At 37.0% G+C, this 20,296-nt stretch overlaps 1 protein-coding gene across 13 annotated transcripts in view; it reads left to right on the top strand.

Annotated features, from left to right (window-relative positions):
• The window catches only part of DMD (dystrophin), a 2,504,498-nt gene that overhangs the window by 2,379,864 nt on the left and 104,338 nt on the right, over positions 1–20,296 (top strand). For all 13 annotated transcript variants that reach the window (XM_069063824.1, XM_069063827.1, XM_069063826.1 and 10 more), the window contains one exon: positions 13,929–14,003. In XM_069063824.1, the coding sequence (XP_068919925.1) occupies positions 13,929–14,003 (75 nt within the window). The remainder of the gene's footprint in view (positions 1–13,928; positions 14,004–20,296) is intronic.

The following is a 20,296-nucleotide window of genomic DNA, read 5'->3' as shown; positions in this document are numbered from 1 at the left end:
TGGAAGTTCCTTATACCAAGGAAATCACAGGTCTTGTTCTCTTCTCCTCCCACCCACCCCCCAAAAAAGAAATCACCAAAATAATAAAAATCTACTTCTCTCCTTTTCTAATCCTGAAAGCTACTGAATATTGTTATCTTTCCCATCAACAGAGCAAAGCTAAGATCTCCATTATTATTCTTGTTATTTACTGGTTTAAAGTTCAGAACTTTCTAACAAGTTTATTATATAGATATTTATCATAAAAGCAAATATTTATTTTTGCATGTGTGTATATAACATTGAGCTGAATGCTGTGAGCATTCATAAATAAGAAAACAGCTAGAGAGAAATCATATATAAATACAAGTATATATGTGTTCACATAGTTATATAAGTATGAGTTTAACTATAAGATATTCACATATGTAAGATGAGTCATCATTTGTATATTTGAAAGTTGAATACAGCTATTCCCTGGTTCAGAATACATGAAATGAAAACATGCCTATGCAGAGTGGCATAGTCAGTGGAGCGTTGGACATGAATTTAGATCCAAATTCATATCCCGCCTTAGACATTTAATAGCTGTGGAATCTTAGGCAAATTACTCAATTGACCTCTCAGCCTCAGTTTTCTCTTTGATAAAATAGAGATGGTAATAATAGTACCTACCTCCCGGAGTTGTGAGAATCAAGTGAGATAAACTATATAAAACACTATGTAAACTTTAAAACATCATATAAATATTAGCCATTTTCATCATCATTATTAACTGCTTAGTTTATACTGCTTCATCTGAGTCACCCACATCCAAGATGGTTTTTATTCCCTTTGGTCCTAGATTATACTATTCTGGATAACTTGGTTCTCACTAGGAAAGCTGACCTACAACCTCCTTTCTTCCCCTTAAAGAAATGTGGTTCTTTTTCTTTTTTTCGTGTACAACTCAATTATATCTCAAAAAATTTTTCATATGCTTCCTCTTTAACCCTAATATCTTCCTTCCTTTTCCAATTCTTGCTAATTACCTTAGAAAAATCTCTATTTTTCTCTAGTTCTTTGTTCCATAAAATAGCAACCTGAATCATGAGTAACAGTAGTGAGGGGTAATGCAACTATATTATAGGAAAGGGAAAACCCCTTAAATTTTCAGTTGAAATTGGATATAATAAAAGACTATTGCCATCAAACTCTAAATCCCTTGAAAGTGCTCAGAAATCCTCTTCATGATCTCTGTTATATTATGAAAGTAGGTCTTCCTTGAGATTCTCAATTTTTACAAAAGATAATGGGTTTTGTGTCAGTAGTTTTAGTGATCATGGGTTATAGGAGAGGAACTCTAAGAAAGAGAAAAGAAAGATAATAGCTTGTCACAGTTGGGAAAGGTTAAGGGAGAACAAGTTAATTTGTAGTGAATAACTTCATATAGTTCTGAGTCTTCCTCTTGGTTAACTCTTATAAAAAATGTACATAAACAGTAAAGGCAAATGGTAGATTGATAAAAAAAGCTGAAGGACAGTAGATCATAAGCATTGGAAGAGAGAAGTCCACTGTTAATGACAGAAAATGTTCATGTTTAGATGAAATCTTCAGTTAAGTAGGAAAAGAGAAAACATGGCAGTGGAGCCTTGGAAAACTTATTAATTAAAAAACAAGATAAAAATTCCCGAGCCAATCTGGCAGCAGCTGTATTCAGAAGTAGAGAATGGGAAGATGGAACGTGAAGAAGTTGTGATCAGAGATAAAATTAGAGCCTTGAGATCTTATTATTGGTATCAGAGAGCAAGTTGCTTGTGATAAGGTAGAAAAATAAGGCAGAAATTAAGTAGGATGGAAGACTTTGTTCAGGTATATTTAAAAACTCTGCCCTGGGTCCACTATTCTGTAAACCTTGATCTCATTAGCTCCTATGGTTTTAATTTTTCTCTCTTTGACAGTGACTGTCAGAGTTATAGCTACACTTGGTCTCTCTTCTGAGCCCCCAGTGCTATATCACTAAATGCCTGTTGGACATTTTGACTGGTTGTTTCATAAGCATCTTTTCACCCAAACCTGTCATACATCGGAACTTCCTCAATTCTTCCTAGAGAGACACCATCCTTCCAGTCAACCAGGTTTATAACCATGACTTGTTGCTTGTTCATTCATTTCAGTCACAGCTGACTCTTCACGAGCCCATTTGGGGTTTTCATGGCAAAGATACTCAAGTGGTTTGCCATTTTCTTTTCCAGCTCATTTTATAGACAAGGAAACTGAGGCAAACAGGGTTAAGTAACTGGGTTAACTTGCCCAGGTTCACATAGCTAATAAGTGTCTGAGACCAGATTTGAACTCAGGAAGATGAGTCTCCACTGTGCCACCTAGCTGCCCCAAGGATTCTGGATATACATTTAAATCTAAACATTATCTCCTCAGGTAGAATGTAAGGTCCTAAATGGTAGCTTTCATTTCTCCTAGGATACTGTTTCATTTTTGTCATTTTCTCTGCCATGTCTGGGACATATACAGTAGTTGCTTAATAAATTTGCCTGCTTATTGTTTGACATAGGAAAAGCAATAGGTAATATATTGCAGGATTAGAGGATGGGAAAAAATAAAGGGCATAAAATAAGGAGTATGATTAGTTTTGTCAATAAAATCTAGTCTAGATGAAGAACTCCTAAGATTTTTTTTTTTAAGGAAATGAGTCTGGAGTTATAATCTCTCCTACCAGAAACCTGGATGGAAGGAAGTTTCCCAACAGTATATAGGGAAATCTTTCCAATTACTGATAAGTTCAACTGATAAAATACTTAAAATCCACAGCTATTTTTAAAACTTCATTTGACCTTCAGAAAACTGTATTTCAGCAATCCTTACCAGAACTCCCAACACATGATACAGTTTACTCATTTTGAATTTTATCTATTCTCCCTTATAATAAGAGAGTTAACATGAAGGGGTAGAATGAATGCACAGAAAAACAGTTATTGAAAGCTTACTTGATGCCAAGCACTGTACTAAGTGCTGGAAGTACAAATAGAAAAATACAAAAACAACCCAGTTCCTGTATTCAGGAAGTTCACACTTTAAGTGGAGAATACAGCAGGAGAGTTCAGCTGCAGGGTAGAAAGAAAAACTTGTTTCCTAAATGTGCAGCTATAGAGCAGAGTAGATTCTGCTGCCAACATTGGGAGGAAACGGGGCTCTACTGGGTGCCAGTACTAGTTGGGGCCCTTCAGATACCCCCCTGCAATGATCTCGGGGTAGTGGAATTGCCATTAGGGTTAGGATGGTTAGAATGTTCTAAAGTTTTCCAGAGAAAGGGAAGAAAGAAGAGAACCTGGGTAGGGGGAACCGCCAGCGTGGAGGCCACATGTGGCCTTCTAGGTCCTTGGGTGTGGCCTTTTGACAGAGTCCATGTTTAACAGAATAAATCCTTTTATTGAGGGGATTTGTTCTGTGAAGTTTGGATTCGAAGGACTGCATTTGTGGACCTAGAGGGTCATATGTGGCCTCAAGGCCTAGATCATGTTGAATGTAAGATCCTTGATGGCATGTACATTTTTTGTTTGTTTGATATCCCCATTGCCTAGCATGACTTTTTGTACATAGGTAGCAACTAACACTAGCTGAATTGGATAATCCACAAAATGTATAATGAACCCTAAAGAACTCTAAATTGTTTTTAGGTAGCAACTAATACTAGCTGGATTGGATAATTCACAAAACGTATAATGAACCCTAAAGAACTCTAAATTGTTTTTGTTTCATGATTCAGTTTGGAGTTTTTATGAATTTTATTCACAAACAGGAGGAACCTCAGCACCAGCCAGAGTCTAATCCTGTCATTTTATAGATAAGAAGCATCCACTTTGCTTCTAGTTCTTTGCTACAAAGCACTTCTTAGAGTTTTTATCAAACTCCTTTTTCACTTCCCATCTGATTCCTGTTCATCTTCAAGCTCATTCCATACCAAGGCAATATCTTGTGCTTCTGCTATTTGACTTGTAGAAGATCTCCAGATAAGTTACTAGTGGAAAATGATAGAGCATTTTACCTCTAGAAATAGGCCTTGACTAATTCCAAACTAATTTCCTTTGTATTTTCATGTGATTGTGAGTGCTGTGTTCCTATTTATTTTGTTGTGCACTTGAAGAGCTTTGTGTCTTTTTTATTTTAAGATAAGACTATTGTTGTGATGAGATTTTAATGTCTGAAGAAAAACTCAATATATTTGAAAAGCACCACAGTGTAATGTCTTTACATCCTTTCTTAGTACCAGTTCTATAAAAATATCTTGCAGCATTTTTTGTTCTTTTTAAACTTCTACACTAAGATTTGCAAGTTGAACCCTTAAGTCTGGGTATCTTGGTAAAGGGACACTTTTATTAATTAGCCTCCAAGCTATATTAAATGTCTAAGTTTAAATTACACTGTCTCTCAAACCACAGTGAGGCCTGTGGTACTATCAGTATTTTGTGTAGGGCTGGCAAAATGATACTCCAGAGTGATATATTTTAGAAAACTATGTAAAGAGTAGCAAGGAAGCAGTTAGCAATAGGTTATGTTTTTTATGTTGCCACCTTTCTATAAAAGACAGTGTTTTGGAACTAAAAAGTGATCAACTATTTGTTGAGGCTACACTCAATGGTATTTTAGGGTAAAGTTCAAACTTTGGAGAGGTAAGGCTGCATTTTTAAAAATATTAAATCTTAACATAACTTTATTTCTTTTTTAGCAATTTATAATTTTTATTTTATACATTTATTTATTTTTAGTTTTCCACATTCACTTCTGTAAGTTTTAAATTTTCTTCTCCTTCCTTCCTCCCCCCTCTCCAAGAGAGCATGCAATCCTATATAGGCTCTACATACATACGTTCTTATTAAACATATTTTCACATTAGTCTTGTTGTATAGAAAAATTAGAATAAATGGGAGGAACCATGAGAAAGAAAAAACAAAACAAAAAAAGCGTATGCTTCAATCTGCATTCTGACTCCATATTTCTTTCTCTGGATGTGTATGGCATTTTCCATGAGTCTTTTGGAGTTGTTTTAGGTCCTTGCATTTCTGAAAAGATCTAAGTCTATCAAAATCAGTCATCACACAATGTGGCTGTTACTGTGTACAATGTTCTCTTGGTTCTGTTCACTTCACTCAGCATCAGTTCGTATAAGTCTTCCCAGGTTTTTCTGAAGTCTACCTGCTCATCATTTCTTATAGCACAGTAGTATTCCATTACATTCATATACCACAACTCATTCAGCCATTACCCAACTGATGGGCATCCACTTCAATGGTCAGTTCTTGGCCCCTACAAAAAGAGCTGCTATAAGTATTTTTGTACATGTGGATCCTTTCCCCATTTTTGCAATCTCTTTGGGATACAGCCCTAGAAGTGGTATTGCTGGGTCAAAGGGTATGCACGGTTTTGTAGCCCTTCTCAAAATGTTCTCCAGATTGGTCAGATCAGTTCATAACTCCAGCAACAATGAATCAGTGTTCCATTTTTCCCATATCTCCTCCAACATTTATAATTTCCCTGTTTTGTCATGTTAGCCAATCTGACAGGTGTGATGTGGTACCTAAGAGTTGTTTTGATTTGCATTTCTCTAATAAATAGTGATTTAGAGCATTTTTTCACATGACTATAAATAGCTTTAATTTCTTCTGAAAACTACCTGTTCATATCCTTTGACCATTTATCAATTGGGGAATGACTTGTATTCTTATAAATTTGACTCAATTCTCTATATGTTTTAGAAATTAGGCCTTTATTAGAGATACTGGTTATAAAAATTCTTTCCTAATTTTCTGCTTTCTTCCTAATCTTGGTTGCACTGGCTTTGTTCGTGCAAAAACTTTCCAATTTAATGTAATCAGAATTATCCATTTTGTATTTCGTAATATTCTCTATCTCTGATTTGGTCATAACAGTGTTGCATTTTTACATAGAGTTCTAGACAAAGTCAGATAAGTTTAGGTTCAAATCCCACTTCAGGCACTTACTGGCCTCATGACTTAAGCCACTCAATCCTTTCAAACCTCAGTTTCCTCACCTGTGAAATGGGTATATTAATAGCACCTACTACATAAGGCTACTAAAAGAGCTTTGAATGTCATAAAGTGTTTTACATACACACACACACATGAATTATTGTGAATCCTGCTTGCACAGTATATATTCATCTGTGTATAGTAAATTGTGTTTCTTTTGATATTAGAAGAAGCCATGGAAACTCTTCATTATTTGTTATAATAATACTTGATCACCTAGCATTTCACAGTTATTAGCTAATCCACCTTGACCTTCTCTCTGGCCTGTTTCAACTTTATAAGTTAAAAAATGAAGCAATATCTTCAAAGATTCTCAAGCCATTGGAAAACTAGGATAGAAATTCAGTGTTTTAAATTCTAGGTCTGGCCTTGGTTCATAAACCTCCTTTTGTAATACTATCAAAAGGCTGAGACCAGCTGCTAAAACTGAAATGAAGTGGTTTAAATTTAAATTTTTATGACTGTAATATTTCTATTTTTTTTCCTCATAGCTGAAAAGGTTGGGGGTATTTTCAGTTTTAACTCTAGCATTTTAAAATTCTTAGGTCTGATAAACGATTCCTAATTTTTGGTGGATTTCCATTTCCTTATTTCCCACTCTCTTCTGTCCATGTGGATGATAAAATTTTTAAAACTGAAATATTTACTGAAGTCATGAGAACTTCTTGGAACAAATAAACACAGAAGTTTGTTAATTGCTTCATGACTCAAAATTAAATCTGCATTCAACGTGGCTTTTTAGTAGATGATTAATTAAATTTGAATGAATTAGTGGTTTGGTATTTAGGGGACCAGAGACAATGGAGTTTTGTCTCTGTTCCTGTTACTCAGCTTTCCTTCCTGAGGCTCAATCTACACTGAATGAAATAAAACATAATGAAGAGGGACTAAAGGTTCAGTATTTTCATTCTTGATCATTACTTTCTAAAAGCTGCTATGGAAACGTTGTATAACTCCCTCCCTGTTTTCCCCCTTGGATGGTTTCACTTCTCGCAAGTTCCGGTGGTAAGAGCCAGTTAACTCACTACAACTTGGACAGGATTCTTGGAAAGCTAGCTTGCTGGGAAGGCACAGATAGGCTAACATCTCAGGGAGCTAATTTCATTTCTGCTTTATTCAGGGTGCTAGCTAGCTACCTGATTAGCTCAGGCTCAGTCTAGTACAATTTCACATTCGTTTGGTGCTCCATTGTCTCTTTAGGTTACTATGTACACCCTACACAGTTTTTCAAGCCCATTTATGCATTCCAGCTGTAAACCGATGGGAGGGGTGCTCCAGAGCCTAGTAACAGTTCTGAGATCGAAAAACATAGACATATTCAGTGTTCTCTCTCTTTCTCTCTGTCTGTCTGTCTCCTCTCTTCTCTCTTCTCTCTTCTTTCTCTTCTTTCCCCTCCCTGCTATCCCTCTCTTTCCCTTCCCATCTTTCCCTTTTCTTTCTTCCCCCACTCTCTCTTCCTTCTTCCTTTTGTCTCCATGTCAGGCTTTACTTAGAGCAGAAAGAATGGAGTGGAGAATAATTCACTGATGCTTACTAGTTACAAATGCATCTGTTTTATATCACTTTTTAATAAAAAATTAGACCTTTTCTCTTGCTTTCTCATTTCTGGTATAATGGGCAAAGGGCACTAGTGGGGTACATGCAAGAGAAATTGTTGGACTAGTAATCACGGAACTGACAGCAAAGACCTGACTAAGTACTGCAAAGGGATTTAAGCTAGATTGAAAGCATGTCAGATCTGATTAACTGTGGAAACAGATTAGTTCAAAGTTTGAGAGAATTGGGAAAATGAATTGTGAGTTATTGTGGGGAAGACAGATAAATGGAGGCAGGCAGGTAAGGGGCACAAGAGAGAATCTGAGAGTTGGAAGAGACCACTGAGATTAGTAACTTGTAGGCATCTTGTAGTCAAAAACAGTATCTTTATTCTATTTTTAAATTCTGTTTCCCACTACAACTATCATAGTACCTGACAAATAGTAATATTAAATGCTTGATGGTTGGTTGATTTAGTCCAACACCATCAATTCATATACTTTTTTTTGCCTTGCTTTCCTCACACCTTATCTTCCTCCAGCTTTTCAGTAGCTTCCTATGTACCTTGGATGGTACAGTGGCAAACACACACACTTATAGCCCCACCTGGAGATGCAACACTGCTCCCCTCCCCCACCACCATGGGATCTCTTTGGGGGGAGATGTTGGTATGTCTGTAGTCAGTAGGGGAGCATCCAGTAGACAGGGAGAGATTGAAGATAAGTGAGAGTGGGTATGGTAGCCAGTCACTTGTGCAGGTAAGGTTTGCTTCCTTTCCTGGAGTTTGCTGGGTCAGAGCAGTGAAGGCATATTTGTGAGAGGTTCAGAAGCCATTTGCACCCGCTGAACAGAACCAGTGACACTTGGTGAAAGAACAAAAATAAACTAAGGTTTATAAAATATGGTTTGTCAGGAATAGAGAGATGTTATGGAGCTTAAAGAATTGTGAATTTAATAGTCAGGTTCCAGAGGAAGAGAAGAGAAATATGGCTTAACAGGGTTTTTTTTTTCTTTTGTACAAGACCCTAGTTCAAGTTCTGGCCTGTGGACTTATTGTTGGAAGCTACCAGCAATCCTGAGAAGCCAGGAATTTGCTTCCATAGCACAGTGCCTGCTACATATTAGGCACTTAATAAATGTTTATTGATTGATTTAGCATAGAGCCAAAACAACTCTAAGAAACACCCAATTAATTCCACAAGAAGTCTGGAGACAAGAATCATAACTCCGGCAATAGTAACTGGCAGCTAAGTGGTAGAACATACAGAATGTGGACTTTGGAATTAGGAATACCACTTCCAAGTGCATGAACTCAAAATTCCCATATTTGATCCACAATTTATTTTGCTGTCTGCCTCTCACCCTGTTTTTCAGTATGAGACCCTACTCTGTATCCATACCAATTACTTGACCCCTCAGTTCTCTCCCAGGCCATCACCCCTGCACAGCGTCTCTTTTCCCCATCTTGACCCCTTGGTAAATGAATTCAACTTTATACTGTCTTCTGAGTTCCTTGCTCCTTTATCTTATTGCTGGTTGTACCTGACTAAGCATCGGCCTTGAATTATTCCCACTATCTACTGCTTTTACTTCTCACACATGATGCTGAAGGAAAGTGGAGAAAACCATTCAGTCCTTCTGACTGGGCCTACTTCGAATTTAGGTTACATAATCTCAACTGGGCCCTCTCTACTGCTAGGGCTAGGTAATCTTTCTATACTTTCCTAATTCACTATCCCTCTCAACACAGTAGTTCTCCTAGAGTCTTCCATGGATCCTTCTTCCCCTACTGACCTCTCAGCTGAGAAGCTTGCCTCATATTTCATTGAAAAAATTGAGGCTCTTCACAAAGAACTTTACTCTTCTCCCGGCTTTCTTATGCCGTATCAATCAGATGCCTTCTGCCACTGTTTCCTCCTTCACCCCTTTCCCACAAATTTCTCACTATTTCCTCCTTTACCCCTTCTCCTTAATAAGGCACACTCTTCTGTCTACACAGGCAGTCCCATTCCGTCTTATCTTCTCCAGCAAATTGCCCTATCATCCCCACTTTCTCTTATCTTCAGTCTCTCCTGGTCTCCTGGTTGATTGGCTGCTTCCTACAGACGTGCCTCCACCATCTCCCCCATCCTCAAAAAACTCTCACTTGATTCTTTCTTGCTAACCGTCATCCCATATCTTTTCTGCCCTTTATGGTTAAATTCCTTGAGAAGTCTATCTATAGTAGGTACCTTCCCTTCCTCTCCCCTCTCAGTCTTTCCTTAACTCTACAGTCTGGTTTTAACTTCATCGTTCAACAAAAACTGCTCAAAGTTACCAAGGATGCCTTAATTGCCAGATCTAGGAGCCTTTTCTTGGTCCTCATCCTTCTTGACCTCCCTGCAGCCTTTGGCACTGTTGATCACCTTCTTCTCCTTGACACTATTCTCTCGAGGTTTTCAGGATTCTGTTCTTCTGCTTCTTTTCCCACCTGTCTGACTCCTCCTCAGTCTCCTTTGCTGCATCTTCACCCAGGTCACTCCTGCTAACTGTGGGTGTCACATTGGTCTCTGTCCTAGGTCATCTTCTCTTCTCCCTCTATACTACTTCACTTGGTGATCTCATCATCTCCCTTGGATTTAATTAACATCTCAATGCTAATGATTTTCAGATCTCCTTATCTAGTCCTATACTCTCTACTGACCTCCAGGCTCGGATTTCCAACTACTTTTTAGACTTTTCAAAAAGATATCCATTAGATAGCTGAAACTCACCATATCCAAAACTGAACTCATTATCTTTTAAACCCTTCCAGGTTAATGTTAAGAGTACCACCATCATCCTAGTCCCCTAGGCTCACAACCTGACTGTCATTCTAGACTCCTCCCTCTCCAATTCTCCATATCTAATCTGTTGCTGAGGCCCAGTTGATCTCTATATCTAATCTATTGCTTAGGCTCTGTAGATTTCACTTTGCAAAATCTTTTTAACATGCTACTTTTATCTCCTCGGATACTGCCACCACCCTGCTGCAGATCCTCCTCTCAAATGTGTACTATTGCTGGTGCCTGCTGGTTGGTCTTCATTCTTCAGGTCTCTCCCCACTGCAGTCTATCTTCCATTCAGCCACCCAAGTGATTTTCCTAAAGCACAGGTCTGACCATCTCTCCTTGCTACTTAGTGAACTCCAGTGGCTTCCTGTCACATCTAGGATCCAATTCAAAACTTATGTTTGGTATTCAAAGTCCTTTATAGCATAACCTGCCTTTCAGTCTTCTTACACCTTACGCTGCTCGATGTGTACACTTCTTTGATCTAGTGACACTGGCCTCCTTGCTGTTTTACAAACAAAATACTCCTCTCAAATCTGGGTTTTTTCTCTGATTGTCTCCCATGCCTAGAATGCTCTTCCCCCTCATCTCTGCCTCCTGGCTTCTATAGCTTCCTTTAAGGCCCAGCCACAATCTCACTTTTTCCTGGAAGCCTTTCTGAATTCCTCTTATTTATAAGGCTTTCCCTTATATTCTCTTCATCCTGTATATGTTTATTGGTACACATTTGTCTTTGTTGTCTCCCCCAGCTATTAGATTGTGAGTTCCTATAGGACAGGACTGGCTTTTGCCTTTGTGTCCTCGGCACTTACCATAGTGCCTGGTATGTAGTAGGTACTCAATAAATGCTTGTTGACTAACTGACCTAAGTTCAAATCCTTTCTCAGATACTTGCTAGCTGTTTAAATCCAGGCAAATCACTTAACCTCACTCAGGCAGTTTTCTCATCTCTAAAATGGGGATAATGATAGCCTCAGTTTCCTCATCTTTAAAATAGAGATAGCCTGACTTTACAGGTTTATTTTGAGGCTTAAATGAGATATTTATATGACTTACCAGTATGTACATAATGCTTATATATTACATGTATGTTACATGTCTATGGTATCCCAAAAGTATTAATGTAGTTTTAAGCTTTAACAGCTTACATGTGTACATAGATATAGCGCTTTACAAACCTTAAAAGTGCTTTATAAATGTTTGGGATGATAAGGAGAAGGAGGAGGCAGAGCAGCAGCCCCCAAATTTAGGGTAAGGCAAGAACACCCTCCTGGGACATAGTTCTTTCCTACACAGCTACACCCTAGGTAAGCACCAGGTGTGAAAATTCTTAGTTATTGCTTTAGTAAGGAAGAAAGATAAGGAATTAGTTCCATTTACATTAATACCATTAAACAAGAGACCATACAACAGGTAAACATTAAGAGAGGGGTCAGATGAGGGCCTGTAAAATATCTCCCTGTATACCTCATCTTCCTTGAAAAGAGAGAAAAAAGGGCATTCAGAAATGCTGAATTGCATCATTGCATCAGTTCTACTTAGGGGAAAAAAATTATCTGCTTAGCCTATAGTTAGGTATATGCTAGAAAAAGTCTTACTATTAATATAATTCACTTGGGGCATAGTTAGAAACTTTGAAGATCCCATTCATCCCTCCAAATTAATTAATGCCTTTTGCCAGCAGGTATTTTTTGCTCCACAGATGCCCTAGAACTGAAGCTTTCATCTAATTGATAATAATAATAATTCATTCATTCAGGACTTAAGTGCCTACAATATCATAGAGAAGGAGGGAGAGTGGGGAAGAGAGGGAGCAAAAAAGGAGGGGGCAGAGAGGAGACTGTGCCCTGAGGAGCTTACACACTAAATATAACTACATGGAGCAATGAAGATGATGTAACATTTTAAAATTATGGTTTGGACTATTCATTCTATAAGTATTCGTCGTAAAAAAAAATGATATAGAATCGACTTATGGAAAACAGTGCAAGAAGGGCTTTGTAAACACAGAAAATTGCATTATTTCAAGATGAATAATACATTTTTTCCCTTTATGGTGTAAATCTAGGCTTTGTTCTCTTTTCCTATAAAATATTTAATTACTCTCTTGAGAGAAGGGAAAAAGTAGAGGGGAAAGCATTTACATAGCACCTACTATGTACCAGGTACTGTATTAAGTGCCTCATAAGTATTATCTCACTTTATCCTTCCAGCAGTCTGGGGAGGTAGGTGGTATTTTTATCCCTGTTTTACAGTTGAGGAAACTGAGACAAGCAAAGGTTGACTTACCCAGAATCATATGGCAACTAATTTTCTGTAGTCAGATTTGAAATCGGACCTTCCTGACTCCAAGTATAGTGTTCTGTCCACTGTACCATCTAGCTACCTGTTGAACCTAAATAAAATCTCCATTGACAAATTAGAATTAGTTTCACTATAGGAGCAATAATGTTTGAGAAGGATGTTTATTCACATTAATTAATTCATCCACTCAGCAATCCTGTTTAGAGTTTATTGTTCATAGCTATGATTTGAAAAGAGATACCTTGCCAATAAGGAGTTTACGATAACGTAACTAGGCAAATGATAAACACATACATAAAAATAGCATAAAACTAGGTGTGTAATATCCGTAGCACCATATACAAAGTAAGGAATTTTTTTCTTAAGTTGGTTATTGAAGACTTTTAAAGATGACTGTTGAAGATTTCTGACAATCATTCAGTGAGTATTTATTAAGGATCAGGCACTAAGGATATAAGTATAAAGAATGAAACCACCCTTACTTAGAAGGAACATTCAATAAGGGGAAGGACAAAAAGTACATATATAAATATACATGGCATAAATATAAAGGTAATTACTACAAATTTATACAGAGTAGTAAAATAATGCATTTGTTGTACTGGTGCGAACAAACCACTGAATTATTGGCCAACTGTATGCTGTTAAAATATCTCCCATCTTGATTAGCTACTAATTCCTTCTAATTATCCAAAAAGAAAGATTTGCTTTTTTTCCTTTAGTTCAAGGAATGTAGTTTGTATCCACAAGGTATGTGTTTGTATCCTCAGTATTTAGCACAGTGCCTTTCCACATAGTAAGTACTTAGTAAATGTTTTTTTTAATTCAATGTTATTTTGATTGTATACCTGAGTTTTACAATCTAGAAAAATTTTCTCCCTTTCCTGAATCATTTTCTGTATATATGTATATAATGCGTGTATGCATTATGTGTGTTCACATATACACACACACATATATATACACACATATATACATATACACACACAGATACACCCCAAGCAGGATATACCACTGCTTTTCTTCTGAGAAATTAGTCTTTTCTGAATTTTGAAAAGCAAAACTGAATTTGGAAGGTTTGCTACTTTCACAACTAAAAGAATTTCTTCTCTCAAAGCAGTTTCCTGGAGTAGAGACAAGATAAATTCTCTTAGTCTTGAGCCTATTTTTTTTTTTTTGCTAACAAAGCTATTGTTTCTTTGTCAATGAACTTTTCTGATGAAATAATAAATAGTCTTTTACCTTTTCTCCTTAGCTGACCTGAATAATGTCAGGTTCTCGGCTTATAGAACTGCCATGAAACTCCGAAGACTGCAGAAGGCCCTCTGCTGTGAGTATTAACCCAGTGCTTAAAGATCTTGGCTCTTTTTCCCTTGATGAAAAATGAAATGGGTGCTGCCACTTTTGAAGAAAGGGGGAATAGCTATCAGTAGGGTTATAACTTGGTGTTGAATTTTTTGATCATTCCCTTGGCCTAGCGCTGGTCTAGAATACGAATTTTACTCCCCTGCTTTATTGTCACTTCTCAGTTATTGGATATAGATAGTTTTGTATTAATTAATTATATGTACTTTTCAGGATCATGGGCTGAGCTGAAATTAATTTAATGAAACTTAAATGCCATGTCCTTTCTATCTTCTATGAAGTGTTACAATATGTTTATTTTTTTAATTAGAATTCTGTGAATGTCTTTTATGCAAGTGGAGATGCATGAATGTTCATTTCTTAGAATGTTCAGCCCAAGTGAATATTGTGCTGAAGGTAAAGGGACAGAATTCCTCATTTGGGTAAAATAACCTGTAAGTACAAAGATTTAAATGCTGTGTATTAATTATATGTAAGCTTAGTTGGGCATCCCAGGTAGATTACAGAGTAAACCTTGGGACACAGTTTCCCCATAGCTTGAGGTCCAAATAGCTTTCTTTTTAACTCTGTGGGCTCTACTGCAGTGAAACTAATGTTATCCCCTAGCTTGGGATTCCTTTAATGACTCTCTTTGAGAATCCAGCTATGGAAATTTTTGCCTTCAGGCTTTAGGAGCTAGCTTCTTTATCTCCTCCTAACCCCACCTCATTCCACACCCACTGGTTCCTTTACGGAAAGCAGTAATTATGAACTGGTTACTGTAGTAAGTGGCAAGAAATTATCTTCAGTTCCAAGGAGTAATAGTTGGAGCCCTAAAGGAATACTAGAAGTCTGAAGAAGGTTATTCTCATTCTTCTACATTTAAGTTTGACTTTGGGTATTGGGATCAGTCAAGTAACTCCTGTCTAAATGCATTCATAAATCATTGCGTTCACATATAGCTGTGTCCTCGTTTCACTTTAAAGTAAAATTTCTGATAGACCATAGGGGGATAAAAGTTGACATTATGACATAAGGATTTTCCCTTCAATTTGCCTAGCCAATGTGAAAACTAAAACAACTCCTTTCCAGGTATCAAAGATATTGTATAGCATATTTTTAGACACATTTGTTCTTAATATAAACACTTCAGTTCAAAATATGAAATAAGGGTACCATGAGCATTAGCCTTTTCTTTTCCCAGGTTTCTTTCATAGCTCAAAATGCCCTAAAGAGCTGCTTATAACTTGTGGAAAATTCTCTCCAATCCCACTTAAACATTTTAAAAAATTCATTTAAAACTGAAATACACAACGAGGGGGGAAAACACATCTCTACGTACACAGCAGAACCTAAAGAGAAGTGTCAAGGGTACAAAAAAAGGCAATAATTAAGACTCAAGCATTTGGAGAAACTCGTTCAACATATTTATATCAGAGGTACAGAGAGCACCGTCAAAGCACGTGTCTGTTTTAATGGCGTTATCATACACTTGGTTTTTGCTTTCAGGCTGTTATGCATAGAAAGTAAATTTGATAGCTAATTACATCAATACAAAATGCCAGTAAAGTATATAAGACTTAGGTTTACTTTGTTGTAATGTATGTCTAATTTTATCTTAAATTTATATGAAAAAAAGATAATCTAGGCATTTTGGTTGCTTTTTCGTTTTTTCTCATGTTAGTCATAACATATGGGGCCTCTGAAATTAGAAATATGCCTCCTTTTTATTAAGTGGCAGAAATAAAAATGCACGTAACAAATCAAGTATATTTGGTTTATAACTGTATGTTGTGGCTTAAAGTGAGACCAAACTGTAGGAATAAATATGCTACCGTTCATAAATGTGAAGAAAAAAAATACTCCGAGATCAACAAGAAAGAGGGAACAATTTGTTAATGTTCAGCAAGTAAATTACAGAGTACAGAGACTTTTTTGCAGCCTGCTTGTTATCTAGATAAAGGCACAGCTGTGGCACTAGCCACCCACCACTGCAAGCTAGGTGAAAAAATTACTCTCCTGTTTTTAAATGTATCTTACCTTTTTGATATTCACATCAAAGCATATTGACTTGCTTACTTTGTGTAGATTTACTTTTAAAATACCTCAGCTCCAAGTGCAGACTGCATCAGAACAGTATGATGTCAATAACAATCTACTTTGCCCACAGTCTCCTTCTGCAGTCTCCACAAGAAGAGACTAGAAAGACACAGCAGTTTCTCTCCCAATTATCCCCTCTTTCTCTGCCTGTGCTAATTAGATTAAAGGATTATTTATATATCAACATGGAGCATCCAGGTTTACTCTTGGAATGAGCTTACAGTAGGACTTTTTTTTCCCCAGCATTAATCAACTTTCACCATTAATTAGTTCTTTTTTTTCTTCCATGTTGATGTTTCATTAAATGAGAATGTTTTATGGAATTTTCTTTTCTATACAGTTACTATACCTCACACTCTGGTTCCCTAGACTACTCTACATATACCTGTAGTGGAAAGATAACAGGCTTGAATAAATAGACCCAGAGTTCAGCCACTGTCTCTGTTGCAGATTACCTTGGTTAAGTCATTTCATTTCTCTGTGTTACTGTAAAATGAGAGATTGGACTCGGTGATCTCTAAGGTCTCTGAAAATTCTCAGATTTCTGTGATACAGATGATAAAACATCCATAAAAGCTGTTCATTTGTATCCAGGAGATGGAAGAAGTGTAAATGAGAAAGTAAACAGTTAGAATAATCAGAGTCTTTTTATGAGGACCAGGAAGAGTAATATGTAGGCAGCCAGTGCTCAAACTCTTTACAAGATAATTGGGAGTCAGCTACATGAGTCCCATCTTTCTTATTTACTGTTTCCCTTTACTGAGCACAGTTCAGCCTAGAGACACATGGATGCTTTTTTCCAAGTCCCATTTTCCCTCTTTCCAGTCCCATAATGACTAAAGCCATCTAACCCTTAGGATTAAACCCGAATATCCCTTGGCTTTTTCAGGGTTAATACATAACATTCTTGGCTATAGCATATTTTGAGAATAGGGATATGTCAGACCATAGAAAAGTCTTTATATAACCCTTAATTGTGCTTCTCAATAGATGCACAAAACGTAAAAATGAAAGTTAATTGCATTAGGTGAAAGGGTGGTTTTCTCAGTAATGTTTGCTTGTTAAGGCTTCCAGAATTACTCTAAGTATTTCATTTAAAATAAAAGCAAAAACAAAGCAAAGCCTTGGAACAAACATTCTAAAGTGTTTGTTGAGGGGAAAATAAAATTTTAAAATAACTGCTTTACAAATAAATTGTTCATCATTCCCTTCCCCTTCCAAATAACTAGTATGGGCTAGAAGTACTTTCTGAATCTACTGTGAAGTGGGAGTTCTATTTTATGTGTTTGTTTTGGGATATGTATTTTGTAATCTTCCATGATGGATTTCCCTCTTGTTTAATCACATCTGGTTTAAGCAGAGAACACCATACAATATTTCTCTCATGGCTATTCTGTGTTCTGTTTTTGTTGTCACAGAGCAATTTCTTTGTTCCCCACCAGAGCTGTTTATACCCCAGAAATTCCTTTGGTACTGCTACCCATTCACCTGTACAGAGAAAGGAATTGTAGGTCCTTATAAAATGAAATTAAAGTATTTTTTGTTTCTCTTCATCATCTCACTGAAGTTAAATTCAACCAACAATCAAAAATTAGTTCAGAGATGGAAAAACTGGCTTTGATTTGCTTTAAAGGAGTATGACAATTTTTAAATAGCTGCTGTTCCCTCCCTCATAAAACCTATCCTGAAAGAAACCATATACTTAGTTTCTGATTTACTGTAAGGTGTAAAAGAGGAGATGCTGGGGGGTATTACTGGTGTTGGAAAAAAATGATTCCTCTCCTTCCCATGATGAGTTTTTGGAATCCTTATCCCCATTATAGGATAAAAAGTCTCTTATCATTTCTTCAGAAAATCTAAATCTAAAAATTAAACAATCTCATTGATTGGAAAAAGAAAATAATCTCATTAAGTTTAGCACCCAAGGAAGAAAATTAAAATGTGTCTTTTAAAATAATGAATAATAATAGTTTTTTATTTTCCTATATTTTCATCCAAAAATTTACTCAGTCTTTTCAGATTGTTGTTTATTCCCAAAGAGTGTCTGCCCTCCAGGCTCTTACATTTTGGATATTTGTAAAGCATATCTTTTGTGGAGAGGTGGTAGACTAACTAGGATTATCAGGAGTGGCACCCCACCTAAGCCTTGAAGGAAGATAAGATTCTAAATGGCAAAAAGGAAGAGAAAGTCCATTACAGACACGGGGAAACACTTTACACCTAGGCACACAGGTGGGAAATAGAATACCAGAGTCATACAAGTGTGAGAAGTCTTTGGTGAATTAAATTAAGCCCAGAAAGGTAGACTGGAGACAGACTGTATATGACTTTAAATTCCAGTTTAAGGAGTTCAGATTTTATCCTAGAGTCAATAGGGAAATGCTGAAGATTTTTGAGCAATAATGGTGTTGGAACGTTGTCTGACTTCAAGAAGATCATTTTGGCAACTGTGTGGAAGATAGATTGGCAAGGGAAAAGATTGGAAACTGAGAGGGCAGTAAGGAAAATATTGTAATAGCCTAGGCAAGAGATTACGAGGACAAGGAATAATGGTGGTGTCCATGTGAGTGGAGAGAGCATAGACATTTAAGAGATCAATCAATAACCATTTATTAAGCACCTACTATGTGCCAGTCTGTGCTCTTAAGGAGATGTTGTTCAAGTCACAAACAAATGAGAGTGGCTGTGTAGAGGGCGTGGTCAATAGAATTAAAAGATTCTGAGAGGCAGAGAAGAATGAGAACTGAAAAGAGGTCCTTGGGCTCAGCAGTAACTTTGGAGGGAGTGGTTTCCATTGAGTGGTAGAGTTAGACCCCAGATTAGATTGCAAGTTGTTGAAATAAGAGTGAGAAGTGAAGAAATGGAGGCTCTGTCTGTAGATTTTTGTTGTTAATTTGTTTCTCTAGGAATTTGGCTGTAATTATAAGATGATAGCGGGGGGGGGGGGGGGGGGGGGGGGGGGGGGGGGGGGGTAGGAAGGAGGGGGGAGAGAGAAGGCATGTACCAGGATGAAATGAAGGTGTCTTTGTTTTTATTTTTTTAAGGATGAGGGATACCTGAGCATGTTTATAGGGTACAGGAAGATAACTAATGGATAAGGAGAATTGAAGGTGATCAAGGAATGATGGAAGGGAAAAAAAAAACAGGAAAATGAAAGGGGACAGAAGGAAAAGGCATAAGCAGAGGAAATAACTTTCATAAGAAACACCACCTCTTGGTCAGAAACCGGTAAAGAAGAGCATGGGGGATGATGACATAGGATTTTGAAGTACAGTAGGAGAGAAAGGCTCATGACAGATAGCCTGGCTTTTCTCAGTGTAGGAGGGAGCAAGGTCTTATTTGGAGACAGTGGTATAGAAGAAGCAAGGAAAGCAGAGGTCTGGAGCAGCTAGTGTGGAAAGTGTGATGGTCAGTCAAAGAAGAAGAAGCTTTGCCATTTAAGGAAAGAGGGATTCAGAGGCAGAGGACCATGGACTGTTTAACCAATTAACTAGATGTTCAAGACTATGAAAGGAGGAAAGAAAGTCTAAAAGTGACAGTGACTGGCAGAGTGGTGAGCCATCTTCAGTCACGAAGTACACCTAAAATAACATAGTAGAGAAATGAACTTGGACATATCGTCTGCCATGTTAGGGAAACTAATGCATGGAAGTAGGTCTCTCTCTTGGAGGAGAAATAAAGGGGGAGAAAATCAGCTCCAAATTCCACAATCAGATGATTAGACCTTTACTGTATTTTTAATTGAATATAAACATGAAATTTGACTTTTGGTCATAAATACAGTACTTTAAAGTTTATAAAGCAATTCATATATGTTTTCTCATTTAATTGTAATCTACCCTCATATTTTCCTCTCTCCTTTTGTTTTCCAAAAGAAGAAAACCACTTTTTTACCCTTTTTTCATTAATTTCACTTCAAACATTTATTCTAGCATGTGGTTAAAAGCACGTAAGATGTTTAGTAGTAGGAAAACCCGTTATAGAGTGGGAAAACCCATGCTTATATGGAGATGCATTTCTAATTAAACTGCCATCCAGACACTTGAAGAGTTCTCTTAATTACCATTGATTCACCATCTCTAAGGAACTGAGCATTCAACCTAAGCTACAGAGTTAAAGGTGTTAAACAAACACACACACACACACACACACACACACACACACACACACACACACACA

This window comes from Petaurus breviceps, unplaced genomic scaffold, assembly GCF_028583685.1.
Source record: "Petaurus breviceps papuanus isolate PSGF00001 unplaced genomic scaffold, PetGlider_PUasm1.0 90603, whole genome shotgun sequence".
Taxonomy (NCBI): Eukaryota; Metazoa; Chordata; class Mammalia; order Diprotodontia; family Petauridae; genus Petaurus; species Petaurus breviceps.
The sequence above is the reverse complement of the archived record's forward strand: the minus strand, read 5'-3'. Positions and strand labels throughout refer to the sequence as shown.